The following is an 18,378-nucleotide window of genomic DNA, read 5'->3' as shown; positions in this document are numbered from 1 at the left end:
AAAGCAGGGAAGGAGAGGCCAGAGAGCCGGAGGCCAGGAGGCCAGGGCTCTCTCCTGTGTCGTTAGCTGTGCACACTCCTGAAGGTGCCTAGTCCTGTCCTCTGCAGCCGTGGGAGGTGGGTCCAGAGCACCCTGATGCTCTGGAAAACCTGGGGTGGCTGTGAACCTCAGTTTCCCCATCTGTCCACATGAAGCTGGACTGGATCATTCCCTCAGCAAACACCGCACTGAGCCTCTGCTGTTTGCCAGGGCCCTGCTGGGCTCAGGGGGGCATGGATGAGCAAGGTCTCCAGCAGCCCACAGTTCAGGACTTGGGATTTTAAGGGGGGTCCATCATGGTGTGGGAGAGATATCCCCCAGACCAAAGGAGAGCTTGTCAGACCCAGATTGGCAGGGCGCCGAGGCCTTCCTGGCTTGCCTGTGGCCAGCACTCTTCGTCACCTGCCCTCTGTCCTTCTGGCTAGGGCCACATAGATCCTGTGGTGGGTGCCAGCTCCGGGCAGGGCGGTGGGCTGTGTAGAGGGGAGGGTGGGGCCCTTTGAACCTTGGCAGGCCTGGTTCAGCCTCCCAGGCCGGTCCCAGTCCAGAGGAGGAGGAGGAGGGTGAGCAGCCGCCCAAGACCCCCTGCCACTGCCCCCTCCCGGAGCCGGGAGCCAGCTCGTTCCCTGGCAACATCCTGAGGAATCCAGCGGCTGCACACTGGCTCCCTTCCTCTCTCCTCCCACCGCCTGCGGGGGCCGGGAGGCGGAGGCAGTGAGCCCCATTATAAAGAGCGACAGAGCTCAGGCAGCAGCAGCAGCACTGAGCTGTCGCGTGGCCCCAGCCGCCTGCCGTGGCCCTCTCCCGCACCCTCGCTCGGACCCTCGCCCACCCCAGCCATGGCTCCGATGACTCTCTCGTGGCTGCTCCGCGTGGCTGTGCTCTGCCATCTGACCGTCCTGCTGGCCGGTGAGTGGTGCCTGGACTTGGCACAAGCAGGGTAGCGAGCCCCCCAGCCCCTGCTCTGGTCCTCAGGCCTGATGTTGGGGCCCCAGACCCTGCCTGGGTAGGGCCGAAGGTCTGCGACAGCCCCTTCCCCAGGGCTGTGCGAGAGGGGGCTGGGCCCGGCCCGCCCGGATGCAGTGCTGGCAAGGTTTCCAGTCTCCGCAACTGTCCCTGCCTGGCCCAGCGAGCAAGGTGGCTGCTGCCCAGCAGCTTGCGAGGTGGTGTGGGAGGCACGAGGGAGCCAGGTGTGGGGGGTGCCACGAGGGAGGGGGCTGCGGGGAGCCTGCAGAGGCTCCTGGGGGGGTGTGGGGGTGGGCAGCCCTGGCTGACAGTGGGCCGGGTCTCCCCACCCGGGGTTAATGTGTAACCTGCAGCCCTGGCCCCAGGCCCGGCCATAGTTAGGACTTCCTCCTGCCCTGATTTCAAGGCCCCCAGGAGTAGGGGGCCTGGGACCAGTGAAGGTCAAGGTTATCGCAGCTCGTGGATGGGGCTGGCCTCCCGCTGCTGCACTGGTCTGTAGCCCAGTCCCTCTGCCTATGTCTACCCTGTCACACTGTTTCCGTCCTCCAAGCACAGCTTAGAAAATGCTTTCGCCTCCAGTCACTTGCTCACTGGAGCCCAGGACCTGGTGGGGCATAGTGTTATCCATCCCACCTGATACGGGTAAGATAGAAGCCCAGAGAGGTTTAGAAACTGGCTTGAGGGTGCACAGCCAGCAAGTGGGGCAGGAGAGGATAAGGCTCACGGGACCAGATGCAGGAGAGAGGGCGGTTGCAGGCGCACGACCTCTGTGGGCCACGCTGCCTCCGCGAACCACTGGTCAGCCCCCTCTCCGGCGGTGCCCAAGTCATCTGGCAGGTTGGCACTCAGAGAAAGTGGGATTCTGCCTTAGGGCACACAGAGAATCTGGGAGCGTGCGAAGCAGCCCCCAGCTTCTAATCTAGGCTATCTCCATGGAAAAGACTCACCAGTGTGGCAGGAAGCGGGTGCGTGGGGGGACGCGGAGGGGGCAGCGGGGATGAATCGCTGCCGGCTGCCTGCTTTCGGGGCTTGGGCCCTAAGGCCCGAGGCGTCTGTGGGCAGCAAGGACTGGAAGATGGGGAATTAGATGGAGGCCGCTTTGTGATAGTCTTGCTGTGTGACTCTGACTCTGAGCAGGGTCTGGCCTTCCTTGGTCCCAGCTGTTGTACCTAATATAGCTATTACCTCCAGGGGCGGGGTGGGGTGGGCTGATGAGGTTCCAATGTCTATGACGGGGTTTTGGAAGAGGGAGGAGGAGGATCACTTTTACTGAGCTGAGGGGGGTCCTATGCTAGGATTGAAAGGGGTCCTGGGTGCTCTGACTAGCAGCCTGGGGCTTTAGGACCACCAGGCTCCTACCCTAATCTTCTCATTGACTTTGCTCGGAGATACTGGGCACTATTTCAACCTTTCTGAACCTCAGTTTCTCCTTTTGTAAAACTGGGCATTTGACCAGGCCCACCTTGGGGGTCCTCACGAGCGCTGACGTTTGTGGCTCCGAGAGACCCCCTGAGAGCCCCTGCAGGACGAGGGGGTGGTTTGGAAGCTGGGGGGGGCCCCGAGAGGAGGCTTGGGGCTTCGTGATGGCTTCCCTGGCTGGTGCAGGGCAGCTACGTCAGTCCCCAAATGTGGGTTTGTGGGGCTGTGGCAGGCGGGAAGCTCCTGAGCTTTATATAACAAACCTGCAGACACAAGTCAGAGCAGAGGATTTTTCTCCCCAAGCCCTGACGCATTCACTCCCACTCAAGTCCCGGCAAGAAAGAGAGAGAAAAAAAATCTGTTTTAAGCTCATATAGTCTGCACCCCTGATTAGCAGTGGGGGTGGACAGGGAAGGCAGGGGAGGATACATCCAGAGTGTCAGATCTAGGCTTCTGTCGAGTTTAAATAAAAATTCCTCTGCCTCTCTGTTGGTTAGGGTTTTATATGTCACCATGCAGTTCCGCATGCATTCATTCAACAAATATGTATTGGACACCTATCATGTGACAAGCACGGCTCTAGGTGCTGAAGCCACATCGATGAATAAATTGCCAAAGATCTCAGCCTTCAGGGTGCTGAAATTTGACTGAAGAAGACAGACAATACACAAAATTAATCAGTAAACAATTTGGTCTGTTAGAAGGGAAAAAAGCACTGTGATCAAAAAAAAAAAATAAAGAGAAGGGAGGGGAGGTGTTGACATTTTACAGAGGGGCTTTAAGGAAGCCTCATCTAGCAGGCAGCATCTGCACAATTTTGAGGAGGGCCAGGAAGTGAGCCACGCAGATGTCTTTGGGGCCGTGGTCCTCAGTGGGTCATTCTGCACCGCCCCCCGGGAGACATTTGACAATTTCTGGGGATAGTTGTGGTTGGTACAAATGTCCCAGTGCATTGGGTTCAGGGGTACTCCTGGCATCTACTGGGTGGAGGCCAAGATGCTGCCACACGTCCTACGGTGCACAGGACACGCCCCCACAACAAAGGCTCATCTGGCCCAGAATGCCAGTAGTGTCACTGTTGAGAAACCCTTCTCTAAGGGAGGAATGCTCCAGACGTTAAAAAATGTTTATTCTTACAACCACCTTGTGAAGCAGGTACTGTCACGTCCATTTTACAGGTAAGGAAACTGAGGCTCAGAGAGACTAAGTGACTCTCCCAGGACACACAGCTGAGCAATGGCTCAAGCCCTCCCTCTATCACCTCACCCAGAGATCCAGGACATTCCTGTCTGTAAGCCTCTTAGCTGTCCTTGAGGTCTAGCCTAAAGGACACCTCCTCCAAGATGCCTCCCCTGGTCACTTGCAGTTGGAAGTGGTCTCTCCCTCATGTAAACCTCAGTACACTTGTGGTATGTTCTGGAACATAGTGTTTCTACTTGGTGTCTAAGGCAGCCTAGAACAGTGGGATCTTTAGGGGCTCGGTGAAAAACCAGCTCTGTGTCTAACCAGCTGTGTGAACTTGGGCAAGTTTCTAACCTCTCTGATTCTCTCTCCGCTTCTGCATCTGTAAAATGGGGCTAACAATACTCCCTTTGCATGAATGTTGGGAATTAATGAGAGCAGATGTGCCTGTGCTAAACACAGGGTCTGATATATAGTAGGTGCTCAACAAAAAAAGCTCTGATACTTCATGGGGGTGTTTTACCTGCCCCTCAGGCTAGGAGCCTTCTGAGGGCAGTGGCGGGCCTTGCTCACCCCACTGTGCCTCAGAGCACCCAGCACAGGGCACGAGGGAGAGACCAGCATTTGTTGGTTGACTGAACAAACATGGTGATCTGACAGCATTTATTGGGATTGAGGTGCACCCTCCAACCTCAGCACCAGCAACTGTGGGAGACAGAGCTCCAGTTAAGGACAAGAGGGCTTTGTATGTATTCAAAAGTGATTCAAGCCAGTGTTGGCTGAATCAGGAAGTGGACGGATGGATGAATGAATGGTGGGCTCGTGGGGGATGGATGGGTGGGTGAGATAAGGAGGTGAAGGATGAACAGGTGGTAGGTGGATGGATGGATGGGTGATGAGTAGACAAGGGTGGGAGGTAGACAGGTGGGCGGGTGGGGCATGGGTAGGAGATTGACAAGAGGGAGTAGATAAATGGATGGATGAATGAAGGATGGGCTGGTGAGGGATGGATGGATGGGTGCATGAGATGAAGGGGGTGGAAGATGGATGGGTGGCAGGTGGGTGAGTGGGAGTGGGTAGACGGATGGATGGGGGATGAGTAGGCGGAGAGAGGTGGGAGGTAGAGAGGTGGGTGGGTGGGGCATGGGTAGGAGATTGACAAAAGGATGGATGGATGAGACGATAGAGAGATGCATTAAAGAGGAATAAGTAGATTGAGACATAATTTCATTCAATGAATATTTATCGCGTATCCACCTTATACTTGATGCTGAGAAAGACTGTGACACCAAGACAAATAAGGTCCCTGCCCTCCTGACACTCGTGTGACAGATAATAGATGGCTGGTTGAATGAGGCATTATCTCCATTTATAGAAAAGAAAACTTCAGCTCTGAGAAGGGACAGGTGCCCCTTCCTGGCAGAACCAAGAACTGAGCCTGGTCAAGAGCATTGAGGCACCATGGCAGAGGGCATGGACTTTGGGGACAGGGTGACTTCGTGGCTATCTAAAGCCCTGGAGGCGGGCAGTGGCCTTCCCCATGCTGGATGTGGGGCCCACTGAATGGACCTTTCCTTCTACCCACTGGGCAGCCTCCTTTTCGTCATCCTATGTCAGGTCACTCAGGGGCACCTTTTTTTCTGGGGCTTCCCCAGGAAGACATCTGTCAGGCCAGTCTAGGGGACTGCCACCCGGCTCCACTCAACAGAGCGTGGCGAGGCTGCAGCTGAGTCATTCTGAGGTCCCATGGGGAAGAAGGGGGTGGCCAGCCTGCATAGTGACTTTCATATCCTGGTTCCTCGGAGATAAAGGACAGCGTGTGACTCAGGGAGGGTCCTGCCCACCCCAGGAGCCACTCGTGCTGCCCCTCAATGACCCAGCCCAGCCCTGCAGGCCCCAAACCACGCTTTCCATGGGCAGGTGGGCCAAGGCTAAGCGGGAGTGATGGGAGGGGAGGCGGCAGATTCTAGAAAGTCTGTGTGTGTCTGTATTGAGACAGCGGAGTATGTTAGCATGGCCACACGCATATAAGCATTTGTGCACGAACAATGTGTGCTCCAGTCCCAGAGATCAGCTGGAGAAGATCAGCCTGACTCCACTGCCCTGGAAGTCCTGGCCTCTAGATCTTCCCAAACCCCTCTGGGGTCTTGCTCTTGCCAGACGGAGCCTTGACCCAGATCTGAAACTCAAGCTCTTCCTTATTTTTCATACCCATCCTCCCTGAGCTTACACCAGGCAGAAAAAATTTTTCTGGAGATTTTAGGGGAAGGGGGAAGGGGGAAATGCAATGCAAACAACTTCAAATGTTTACATCAAATAATTGGGTGCAGTCATCCTCGTCCCAGCCTGGGGTTTCTCTCTGGCCACACATGGTAGCCAGCCAGTGTGTGCCGCTGCCCACCCAGCCATGCCCCCGTCACCAACCTTCCCCCTTGCTCCTCTTGCCTGGGAACTCCAGATGCCTCTTCCCATAAGCAGGATGATTCAGTACCTTCCAGCAACTGCTCTTGAACCGGTTCTGGCTGTCACTGGTAGAACAAAAGATCATCTGCTCAGCAGACCCCACCTTTCTTAGCAGGCGGTTGCACTTACGTGTTTAAAAAAGTGTATTATCTGCTACATGTGCCTAGTCCTATGTACGTCTTTATGGGGTTCTGTGTGCGGGGTATGTACATGTGCCATTGTGTTTGTTGACATGTGTGCACACGTGTGCACGTGTCACAGGGTGGGCAATGAGATATGGGACAGGGGTCTGGTGTGTCTCAGAGGTTGTGGAAATCCATGAACATGAAACAGCCTGAGGAGAATGGACGGGTGTACCTGGGGTGTGGGGCAGAGGTTAGCAGGTGACTTGCAGGGGAAAGGCAGGGGTGGGGGACGGGCAGGGCACAGGCCGGGAGGGAGCAGGAGCCAGGCCTGGTGGGAGGACTGTCCCCATCACACGCTGGCTGCGTGACCTCAGGCAGGTCCCAGTCCTTCTCAGACCCGTCTCTCCGACAGACCAACTGCGGCAACGTAATTTTGGAAACATTTCATATGTGCCAGGCAAAAAGAGCTTTATAAATAAGAATTCATTTTCTTTAATCCTTACAACAAGCCGATGAGGAAGATACTATTTTTGTCCCTATTTTACGTGGGGAAACTGCAGCACAGAGACGCGTGGAGGAGGATCGGGCCGGGTCAAGGGCCAGGGTGCAGGGCTGTGGCTCTGGCTTGGGGGGTGTGCCCGGGACGAGCGGGCGTGGGGTTGGGAGCCAGATGCCCGATGACAGCCCTGCTGACCGGGGGCCTCTGTGCACTCAGGACAGCACCTCGGTGTGAGGAAATGCAACATCACGTGCCACAAGATGACCTCGGAGTTAAACGTGAATTTACTCATCGGCTATCGACGAAACCAGGAGTCGTGTGGCAAACGTGCCATCATGTAGGTACCGCCCTCGAGGCCTGTCCACTTCCCACCAGGCCCTCGGGACAGTCCCCGGGCTCTGCTACTCCCTGTCCGCACCCACCGCACCCGGCCTGGGCTGCCAGCCAAAGTCTTCAGCAAACAGTCCTCCTGCTCCCGGCCTGCCGGCCACCTCACTGACCTTACTTTCTGTGCCACATGGCAAAGGTGGGGGTGGCTTTCTGAGTGGCCCTGGCCTGTGGCCTGGGGCAGCCACTGAGGGTGATCGATCACTCCTCCGGGGCGGAGGCACATGCTGCACAGCACTGGAACCCGCTAGAGCTCACAGGCCGGCACAGCACCGCGGTTGCACAGTGCGGGTCCCAGACTCCACAGACGGGGACAAATCCCGGCTTCACCTCTCCCTGGCCGCGGGGCCCTGATCACATCGCTTAGCCTGTGCACCTTGCTTTCCTTGTCTGTGAAGTGGGTAGCTAGGAGGATGAAGGGACACAGCATAACTAACGTGCTTGGCAGGGTGTGGCCACAGCAGCCCCAGAGATCGTCCTTTCCCCTTGACAGATGAGGAGACGGCCCCTGTGAGACTTTGAGGGGTGAATACGCTGGGCCACTTTCCCCCTGCCTGCTGGGGAGCCCTGGTCATCTTGGTCACTTGCTCCTCCCGGGGACTCTCCTGGGTACTGCCCAATTGCGCAGCCCTGAGGCCTCTCTCCAGAACTGACTTTCCGGCCCTAAAGCAGCTTAGCCGGGCCCAGGTGCCTGGCAGCAGGAAAGGCCCTTTGCTTTCTAGGCTGAGCTAAAGGAAGTCCCGCGCTTCCTCTCTCGACTGTGCAGCTTCTAAGACGGGCAAGGGACAGAGTGTGCTCCTGCCTGACCTCTCCGCTCACAGCCAAGGCTGGCTTCCCCCACGGGCCCTCTGGATGAAGGGGAAGTGGGAGGTGGGGAGGGGTCGCCACGCCCAGGGGGGCCTGAACGGTCACACACGGCCTCCTGGAGCCAGGTGCATTGACTTTACCTCTCTGAGCCTCTGTTTCCTCATCTGTGAAGTGGGAATGCGTGTGGTGTCCGCCTCGCAGGATGGGCGTGAGGTTTAAACACAGGAAAAATGCCAAGCACAGGCCGTGGCGTGGCACGGGGGCCCCAGTCAGCTCTGAGCTGTGGTCTAGGTGGTGAACCAGCCACACGCAGCTTCAGAGAAGTTCAAGATTTGGATGGCACTCAGCGTCCCGCGGGGCTGCCATAGACGCTATGTGGCCCCAGCTCCCCAGGAGCCCCCTCTGCCCGAGGACATGCACTACGGGAGGAGGGAAGGGGCCCAGAGTGCAGCCCGTAGCCGTGAAACAGGGAGAGAGGGGACAGGACTTTGCGACACAGCGTCCTTTCCGGAGTGCAGGGGTCCCACCTTGGAGCTCACCTGTCATACACCTGGCATCAGAGGACGTCTGTGAAGTCCCCTCCCAAGCAGGAGACTCACAGCCCAGAGCCCCCTGCCTTAATGGTAACAATATTATTAACATTATTATTATTTTCAGCTGTGACTGATCTCCTACTCTGAGCCAGGTGCTTTACATAATTTGCCTTTTTTACAATAACACAGAAGTAGGGTCATCAACTTGTCCCCTTTTGCCTGGGACTTTCCAGGTTTTACAATGGAAAGTCCCTCATCCTGAGAACCCCCTCCATCCCAGTTTTTTTAGGACATTGGTCACCCTGTGACTGGCAGGCACTGCCATCCCCCTTTCTCAGGTGAGGACCCCGCGGCTCAGGAGGTTGAGTTGCCCGAGGCCTCACAGCTAGCGCAGGGACAGCAAGATTCTGTGCACTGGCTGAGCATGTGTGCTGGGCCCCCGCGCCCCCCGGCCTGGGTTGCCGGTACCTGGGCATCACTGGGTCCCTGTCTTCCTCCCTTGTAGCCTGGAGACCAAGCGGCACAGATATTTCTGCGCTGATCCAAAGGAGACATGGGTCCAAGAAGCCATGAAGCATCTAGACCGAGCATCTAGCCAGGCTGCTCCTGACGGCAGGACCGAGAAGCGAACTGGCCCCGAGGAAATGTACTCGTCTGTAGCCTCAGAGCCTGAAGCCACCGTGCAAAGCCGTGGTCTGGAGATGACTTCGTCTTCCCAGGAGGTGCCCAGGGCTTTGGGGACTTCCCCAGAGCTGCCAGTGGGAGTGTCTGCTTCCTCGGGGACCAGGTTCCCCCCAACTTCAAAGGCTCGGGATGGAGGGCCTGAGGACACTGAAGTTTCTACTCTGGCTGCCATCTCCACTGCTACCGCCTGGCAGAGTTCCGCAGCCTACGCGCCTGGGACCGGCCTCTGGGCCGAGGAAAAGACCTCTGGGGCCCCCTCCACCCAGGCCCCACCCCCCCACGCTCCCTCCACGCAGAGCCTCACCACCCAGGCCCCCTCCACCCAGGCCCCCTCCACCCAAGCTCCCTCCACGCAGACCCCCACCACCCAAGCTCCCTCCACGCAGACCCCCAGCACGCAGGTCCCCCCCACCCAGGCCCCCACCACCTGGGCCCCCACCCTTTCCCACCCAGCCCTGGAGGAGAACGCTGGGGCTGAAGGCCATGCTGTGAGCGCGGAGGGCCAGAGCCCCCGGCCGGAGAACTCTCCAGGGCCCGAGGAGATGGATCCCGTTCCGGCTCACACGGATGCTTTCCAGGACTGGGAGCCCGGCAGCATGGCCCACGTTTCTGTGGTCCCTGTCCCTTCTGAAGCGACCCCCAGCAGGGAGCCGGTGGCCTCAGGCAGCTGGGCCCCCAAGGCGGAGGAGCCCATCCACGCCACCGTGGACCCGCAGAGGCTGAGCGTCCTCATCACCCCTGCCCCTGACCCCCAGGCGGCCACGCGGAGGCAGGCGGTGGGGCTGCTGGCCTTCCTTGGCTTGCTCTTCTGCCTGGGGGTGGCCATGTTCGCCTACCAGAGCCTGCAGGGCTGCCCTCGCAAGGTGGCGGGGGAGATGGTGGAGAGCCTTCGCTACGTTCCCCGGAGCTGTGGCAGCAACTCCTACGTCCTGGTGCCAGTGTGAGCTGCCCCCCCGCCCCCGCCTGCATCCAGCCATTTGACTCAGACAGCTGCCTGGGGTCCCCTGTCTTCATACCCCCCTCACCCAACAGCCTGGCCTGAGCTGGGGTGACCACAGCGGGGAGGTGTGGTCCTCTAGGTGTGAACTGCCCCAAGCTCCCGGGCACACCCCAGGAGGCCGGCCTCGACCATTCTCGGCCTACGGGGACAGAGGGAGTGGCCTCCCAGCTCAACCCCAAATCCCAAAACTCTCCTCTGCTGCTGGCTGGTCAGAGGTTTCCTTTGACACTGTCCCTGCCCCAGTGGACGATTATTTATTGAATGCCCAGCCCCCCCACCCACACCTCGCTGTGGGCACCATGTCATCCCGTCTCACGAACGAGCATCAAGCCAGGCCCCTGTGCCCACTCCCTCTGACCCCATCGTGTCTCTTGGTCCTGCTGCAGTCGCCAGTCACCCCGGCCACCTGCGGTGCTATCTCCCCCCATCCTCTGTGCACAGCCCACGCCCCAGCTGGTGACGTGTCTTTTCCTGCATGAAGCTAGTGTGGTGCTCCCAGGGACAGCTCTGCCCTCGGTTAGGCATCGTGGCAAGGGGAGATAAAGCTATCTGGTGGCTTTCCTCCTGGGTCCATGCTGCGTAGTCAAGGAACATTGACTCTGAGCCTGACGGCCGGGTTCTTGTCCCGGGCCCCCCCCCCGCCCCCCCGCCGGCCCACCAAGCTAATCCCATCTGTGAACGGAAAGAAGGATGGCAGATGTGTGGCACTACCTGTACCCCTGACATCACGAACTGATCCCAAGACCGTTTTCCCAGACCCGGGATGCAGCCCACCATCTTTATTGGCAGAGCACTTTAGACTGTCACTGCCAACAAGTCAGACTGGTCGCTGGACCCTGTGACCGGGAGGGCCTGCAAGGGAGCGGGTTGATAGTTCAGGCCCTGCCCTGTGGGTCCCCACGTGGGAGTGGGTGGAGCCGAGGCCAGCTCTGAAGCCCCTCCCAGACTTAGCCACTGAGACAGCCTGAGCTCTGCCCGGCCAGGAGGACCAAGGGACAGAGGGACAGGCGAGGGAGGAGAGAGGGCTACAAGGACATGTGAAACAAGCCAGGGAAGAGCTTCAGGAGCAGCTGCCCTCCCGATGCTGCTCAGGGACTTGTGCAGGCGCTGGGCCTCATGTCCCCTGTGGTCCCACACGCCCCGGGTTCTTCCCTGTGCCCGGGTTCTCCTTCCGCCTCTCTCACTCCCTGAAAACACTATCGTCTGCACTCCAAGACCTTCTTTCCTGATCTCTGCCCTCACTGCAGGCAGGGCCAGGGATTTCCACGTTGTTTTCCATGAACCCCCTGTTTATTTCTGAAAGGGACGCTGCCTGGGGAGGGGGCGGCGCTGCAGGAGAGGGGAAGTGGTGGGCACAGAGTCAGGGCTGCTTCCCTTTCTTGGCTGCGGAAGACTCAGGCATGCCCGATGGGGCTGCAGCTGCCTGAGCTGAGCGGTGCCCCACGGCTGGAGCTGGGCCTGCAGGACTCAGCCCTCGGGGTCCCTGGCGGCAGGTTTCCCCAAGGGTGACCCTTGCCCTCCACCCGAGGTGCCAGTGACACACTCCTTCGCAGACGGGTGCTCTGAGGAAGAAGACACAGCTCTGATCTGCGGAGAGAGGGAAGTCGCACCGCCCTGCCCATCTGGCCTCCTACCCGCCCGTGCTGGGCAGGGCACAGTGTGCTTGGGGAGCTCAGGGCCTGGTCCAGGTGGAGTCGCTCCGATGGCTCAGAGAGGGTGGGAGCAGGTCTGAATGCACTTTGTTCTGGCTCCTCCCCGCTGGGAGAGCCCCAAGGGATGGGACACCTGGTGACAGGGCTCCCTTCCTTTGTGAGGAAGCTGCTGGGGGCAGCTGGTCCCCCTTCCATGGACTTTGTGAGTTCCTCAAAGTAGGACATGGAGGACAATCTGGGGAGACTTTGGAAAGAGTAGGTTGATCCTTTTACTTTTCCAACCCTCATCACTAATGTCCGTGCCATTTTGTATTTTACTAATAAAATTTAAAAGTCTTGTGAATCAAATAAACGTGGTTTCTCTGGGACAGGCCCAGCAACCAGGGCCTCGGGGTGAGGGACAAAAAAAACGGAGGGGCCAACACACCCTCTGTCGGCCCTGGAGAGCCCTGTCTCCAGCCCCCCTGGGGCAGAGGGCAGGAAGTTCTTCAGAAGGGGCATCGGAGGCGGGAGTGAGGAGGGTTGGGCCCCTGGCCTGGCTCTGTTCTGCCCAGCTGTGTGATGCTGGGCCAGTGTCTTTACCTCTCTGATCCTGCATAAATGTGGGTGTGAGACCTCTCCTACCCTGGCAGGACTCAGAATCCCTTGTGCAGCCCTATCCCCTGCCTGCTGAACCACCATCTCAGGAGCCCTGGTATCACTGTCAGTAGTGACCCCCGGGGACAAACAGGGCCACATTTTCCTATTTGCTGCCTTTGTTACTGAAAGCTCAGCACGCGTCCTCAAGGCCCCATCAGAAGCACAAGAACAAGTGGTTTGAGAAGAAAAGAGAAGTTTATTACTTTGCCAGCAGAAGAGGAAAAATAGTGGACTCTCATCTCAAATCCAAATTCCTGAACCTAAACAGAAATACAGAGGTTTTACAGGGAGGCCCTCAGTTCTAGGCCCCTGGGTTAATGACTCTAATCATCCCACCTCTGTCAAAGACAAAGCCTGTGACCTCTGCCCCCCTGGGCCCACTGAGCTATTCCCTGTAACACAAAGACCAAAAGACATTCTCCCTGCCCGAGGCAGGGATGCAGGCCAGGCCAAAAAGAGTGGGGACGTTTTAAAGAGACGGAAAATAGTTTTGCCATTTTTTTCAGGCCATTCCCTCTGTAACATATTCCCCACTCTCAATTTTACGCTTCCACATCTGTGGGAGGAGGGGCCACTATGCTGTTACACCTTGACTCATTCCTGGTTCAGATAAAGATCAAAGAGGGATCACTTCTTCTCAAGGGACGTGAGGGTTCATAGGTGTGACTCAAGTGTGAGTCTCCTGGTGGCCCCTAAGCCCTCCAGTGTCCTGGGATGGCATCATAGAAGCTGCTGTGGACAATTGTGCAGGTTGGAAACTGCACAAGAGTGCTCCAGGCCACGCCCAGGCTACTGATATACAATATTTCATGGATTGTAAGATGCACCCTTTCCCACACTGTGACGGGTTTGGAATTGGGATTCGTTTTGCAGTCAATGGCTTGTCATCGTGTAACTGGCAGAGTTTTTTTATTAGCAGTTTATTAAATATCAGAACATCAATGTCTGCGTGGTATTTTTAAAAATTAGAGACAACATTTAAAAATTAGGAATTTGCACAAATGAACTCACTTTCCTGCGTTCCCTCAGCTGAATCGGAAGATCTGGTCCCACCGGCACATGCTCCCCCAGGGTGACAGTGGGCAGGGCCCGAGCAGCGGCTGACCCTTGTGATGGGGGCAGGCCCTGGTGAGCCCCCCAGTCTCCTGCCACCCCCTCCACCTCCCGGAGCTCCCGGACCCTGTGCCCTTGTCAGTTGCTATCCATCATTGCCCTTCTCTTGTTCTCTCATAGTAAGGATATTTTTCTCTGAGCCCAAGGCCCCACCAAAAGTGAGTCAAGGAAAGACAGACCATGATGCACACATGATTTCTCTTGTACTCTGCTCATTTTACCACCTGCCAAACCTCACAGAGATTCGGGTTTGCAGTTCCTGCAGGAATCTGTGTTTGCTGTCTCTGCACAAAGCTGCAAATTCCGGTTCTCCCTTTTGCACTGAGCTCTCCCTGTTTCTCCTCAAACCCAGTTTTGTCTAGTATTTGCCCATATCCCACCCCAAAGAAGGAGCTCACTGCAGACCTCATCCCAGCCCCCAACCTGTCCCCCCCACACCACCCAGCAGCAGGAAACACCAACAGAGGCTTTGTGATGAAATGATTCCTGTCTTTTCATCCATTCTTAGGTAAGATTGAAGCCTCCTGTGTCTTTTTATCCACTCTTAGGTAAGATTGAAGCCTCCTGTGCAGGCTCAGGACAAGGGTAGAGGGGGCAGCCCCGTTTTTTCCTGCTCAGTCCAGGGCAGTTCCCCTGGGATCCAGAAGTGTTTGTATTGTTTTATTTTCTCTTTCAGTTACAGAGCTAACCTTTAGCTGAAGCAATTCTTACAATTAATGCAGAGTTTGGATGGGGCCAGTATTATATAATATTACTTATATAATAATAATAATAATAACATAGACATTATTTATTTAATGTTTACCATGTGCCAGGCAGTATGCTAAAATTATGTACAATGACCCCCAACTTACTGATGATGAAAATGAGGCTCAGAGGACATGTGACTTGCTCAAGGTCACACAGCTTGTTAAGCAGTAGAGCTGGGACGGGACTCAAGGTCTCTCTCCAGAACTCCGGAACCTTAAGCACCGTTTCTGAACGCGTGAGCCTCCGTCTGCGCAGTGCAGGCTCCCGAGCCCGCTGCCGACCTACCGAATTCAGGCTCCGGGAGTGGGACGCGGAAACGTGCACTCGCGAGCCGCAGCACGCCCTCCCCGCGTCCCCTCGCCTCTCCCTGGCTCCACCCCGCACTGCCTGCAAAGGAAGGGATTTGGCACCTTGCCAAATTTTAGAGCCCACCCCGCAAGCCTTTCAGGGCCCCACGGGCAGTAGCCACCCTCTGCCCTTTGATGTTAGTCCCCTCCGCTCCCCTGTGTCCTCTGTACATTCCCCGGCAGGGTGAGGTCAGGCAGAAAAAACACAGAAATGAATGGCTGGGAATTTCCAGCTTGGGGCTGAATAATAGGCGTCCTGGAGGTGTGCGTGTGCGCATGCCCGGCGGCTGCTGCACGTGCACGCGCGCTCAGGAGACCACCGGTGCCCCGTCCGTTTCTGCTCAGTCACGTGCTTCACTGGACAGACGATGCTTCAGGTGCAGGGAGTTAAGAAAAGATCTAGTGCCAGGCGGGCTTTCCTGCACGGAGAGCAAAGTTCAGCAGCTGGAACCCCTTCAGGATCTCCTTAATCTGGTCAAATTGCGGTGGGGAGGGTGCTTCTGAGCCCAGAAGAATTCCAGAGCTGTGTGTGTTTTGGAAGAGACGCAGCTTCTCTTTGCTTCAGGAATCCTGCTGTCCCTGGGGGACAGAACAGAATTAGTTGCAATAAGCATCTTGTTTCCCGGCAATATGAGAGCAGAACACAAGACTCTGACTGTTACATTATGTGACTTCGGGCACATTATTTAACCTCTCTGGGCCTTGGTTTTCTCCTTTGTAAAATGGGAATAACAACAACTCACCTATGGGCGACGATATCATGAGACAATACTTGCTAAACACTTAGAAAAATGGCATTCCCGTGGTGAGTAAATAGAACCGATGATTATGCAATAGATGTTTCCAAAGGGTTTGACACTTCCTGTTTTTATTCGCTTTTGTTATTGGGTACCCAAACAAGACTACAGAATTATAGGATATCCATAAAGAAATGCAGTATTCTTGATTTTTTTTTTTTTGGTAAGGTAGGATGGAGAAATAAGCTAGGTGTAGTGGCATCTCCCAGTGACTCGGAAGGCTGACGCAGGAGGATCACTTGAGCCCAGCAGTTTGAGGTTGCTGTGAGCTACGATGATGCCACGGCACTCTACTAAGAGTGACAGAGCAAGACTCTGTCCCAAAAATAAATAAATAAATAAAAGAAAATGTTCCTGTGTTGGAAACTTGGTCCCTAATGCAGCAGTGTTGAGAGGTGGGACCTTTCGAAGGTGACTGGGTCGTGAGGACTCTGCCCTCACAAATGGATTAATCCATTCATGGATTAATGGATTAATGGGTTACCAAGGGGGTGGGCTAGTTATCACAAGAGTGGGTCTGTGATAAAAGCCAGTTTGTCTCTTGTGAGACCCTTCGTCGTGTGATACCCTGTGCCACCTTGGGACCCTGGAGAGACTCCCCCCCACCACCAACAAGACCCTCACTAGATGCTGCCCCCAACATTGGACTTCCCAACCTCCAGAACTGTGAGAAATAAATGTCTTTTCTTTGTAAATTGCCTCGTCTGTGGTATTGTGGTATTCAGTTATAGCAACGGATTAAGACACTTGGCAAGGTCAAACTTCATGAATCTCAACAGATAAATCATAATCATTGACTAGCAAGGTAACTTGGGACAGAAAGGGAATTTTATTACTTTCTAATCCTTGCAGATTCTAGTCCAGCTAATCTCTGTGGACATGTCGTGTGAGAAAGAAGCAAATCTGAGTGGTGTAAGCCCCTGAGAGTTTGGGCATATTTGTTACTGCAGCATCACCTGGCCTATCCTGACAGACACAGCATCCAGAAAGAAAAAATACATTGTTGCTTGAACTAAGCAGGCATGACTTCTCAGTAATCTGCAGGAGGCTGTTTAAAAGCTTGAAAACACCCTCTTAACTGAAATAAACATGCATTTCACAATCTAGCCCTCTCTCTCCTCCTTCTCTCTCTTTGCAGATGGGATGGAGGTCAGCCTCGGCATGGCCAGCTGTCTAGATTTACTTGGAATTGTCGCTGAGTGGAGTTGGAAAGAAGGGTTTTGCAGTTTCTCGGAAGTACATTGGTGCTCCGAGTTGAGTTTTAATGGCCCAGAGGGGCTCCAGCAGACAAGGAATAAACAGGGGGAGAATGTTAGCATTACCAAGTGCCAGCTATTTGCCGGGTGATTTGGCTCAAGCATGTCCTAAGCCCAGAAGCCAAACCAGGCTACCCAGGGCCTATGGGCATGGAAATCGGGTGTTTTGACACAGCTCCAGGGACTGGCAAGGGACTTTCGGAGTCTTGCTTTTCCTGGAGGATTTCCATTTGTCGGCTGGCTCCAACCTCATTCTCCTGCTGCCGCCGCCCGCAACCCCATTCTCACCCTCCCCCAAAACCTTTGGTCACACATTCTTTTATATCTTCAAGCCAATCTTCTCCCTCCCTGAGAAGACTTACCCCTTCACTGTTCCCCTGGCCAACTCCTACTCATCCTTTGGTCTCAGCTTACATGTCACTTCTTCCAGGAAGCCCTCCTTGACTTCTTGGTTTAATGAAGATTCCCCGCCATGACTACTCACAGCCCCTGTGCCCATCCGTCATAACCCACCCGTGCCCCGACTGTACCTGGTTGCTTCACCATGTGTCAGTGAGACCCGTGAGGGTAGGCGCCAGTGTGTCCTGTTGCCCTTTGTGTCCCAGTGACCCACACAGGTCCTGGAAGGGGTGAATAGGGGAAGGGCCAGAGCCGTGTGTGTCCTTTGGCACTCCCAGACCTGGCGCCTGTGCTGTGCCCTTTGCAGTTTATGGAACGCCAGCCTGTCTGCGTGGGGACCCACATTTCCAGGCATTTCCTTGTGGAAATATTTAATTTGCACAAAGGGATGCCACAGACCAAAGAGGTTATCTGTGAAGATGTGTCCATGTCACTCCTGAGCCCTTCTGACCCTCCAACCACAGTTACATCCTGGCCAAGACATTGTTCCCCAGGCCTGGCTGGGACCCCCGGGAAGCCTGGGCTGGCTCAAGACCCTGCCTGTCTCCCAATCTCCCCAAAGGAATGAGCAGGTGGGGGAGGAATCTAGCAGCCCTGGACTCTCAGGGTCTCTGAATGCCACAGCTTCTGCCTGTCTGGACATTGTTCTGGGTGTCCCCTTCTCCCCGCCCCTGGGTCTCACCTGTGCCTGTGTGACTGTTTCAAGGCTTACACGTTGCCATGACCACCATCAGATGGATGGAGTTGGCGTCCCATCCATGTGGCCCAGGGCCCTCTTTCTAGGGTATCAGGGACACAGGTACCACCAGGTACCCACAGAAGTGGTGGCAAGGAGAGACAGGGAGGGGAGTCAGTCATCTATTGCCAGAGACACCGATGAATGGCACACTGGCCTTCCTCTCTTGAGGTTCACTGTCCCGATGACATTGCTGTGAGCCTTTGAATGAACCTTCTCTTGTCATCCCTGCCACAGCTCCCACATGAGCTCATGCTCACAGGAGCCCCATTTTCCACATGGGGATACAAAGGCACAGAGAGATTAAGGACCTTACCCAGAGCCGCATACTTAGTAACAAGCCAGCAGGCATCCTGACTCCAGACACCCCACTTCTTTTTAGTAAATTGTGGTACAGTTAGTGTATAGAATAGACAGCATACAGTGATGAAAGGAAAGCAACGCACTGGCAAATATCAACACAAATGACTCCCTCACGTACAACACGGCCAGATGTGGAAGTGCAGAGACAAGATTGTAGTATTAACGTAAAGCTTACAAATGTGCGTAAACAGTGCTATATATTGTTAAGGACATATGCACATT

The 18,378-nt window shown here is 55.7% G+C and overlaps 1 protein-coding gene across 1 annotated transcript; it reads left to right on the top strand.

Annotated features, from left to right (window-relative positions):
• The first annotated feature begins 776 nt into the window (after positions 1-776).
• CX3CL1 (C-X3-C motif chemokine ligand 1) lies at positions 777-12,102 on the top strand. Its single transcript, XM_045533650.1, has 4 exons — positions 777-948; positions 6,910-7,030; positions 8,926-9,370; positions 9,491-12,102. Exons 1-4 carry the CDS (start codon positions 879-881, stop codon positions 10,046-10,048), a joined length of 1,194 nt encoding a protein of 397 aa, XP_045389606.1. The 5' UTR covers positions 777-878; the 3' UTR covers positions 10,049-12,102.
• Positions 12,103-18,378: the final 6,276 nt, after the last annotated feature.

The sequence above is a fragment of the Lemur catta genome, chromosome 20 (genome assembly GCF_020740605.2).
Source record: "Lemur catta isolate mLemCat1 chromosome 20, mLemCat1.pri, whole genome shotgun sequence".
NCBI lineage: Eukaryota > Metazoa > Chordata > Mammalia > Primates > Lemuridae > Lemur > Lemur catta.
This window is presented reverse-complemented; position numbering and strand designations above follow the sequence as displayed.

Excerpts from the sequence above, each read along its gene's own strand:
- CX3CL1 (XM_045533650.1), top strand. The coding sequence starts at position 879 with ATGGCTCCGATGACTCTCTCGTGGCTGCTCCGCGTGGCTGTGCTCTGC. Across the intron at positions 949-6,909 it reads TCTGACCGTCCTGCTGGCCG|GACAGCACCTCGGTGTGAGG; the intron begins GTGAGTGGTGCC and ends CTGTGCACTCAG. Across the intron at positions 9,371-9,490 it reads CTGGGGCCCCCTCCACCCAG|ACCCCCAGCACGCAGGTCCC; the intron begins GCCCCACCCCCC and ends CCCTCCACGCAG.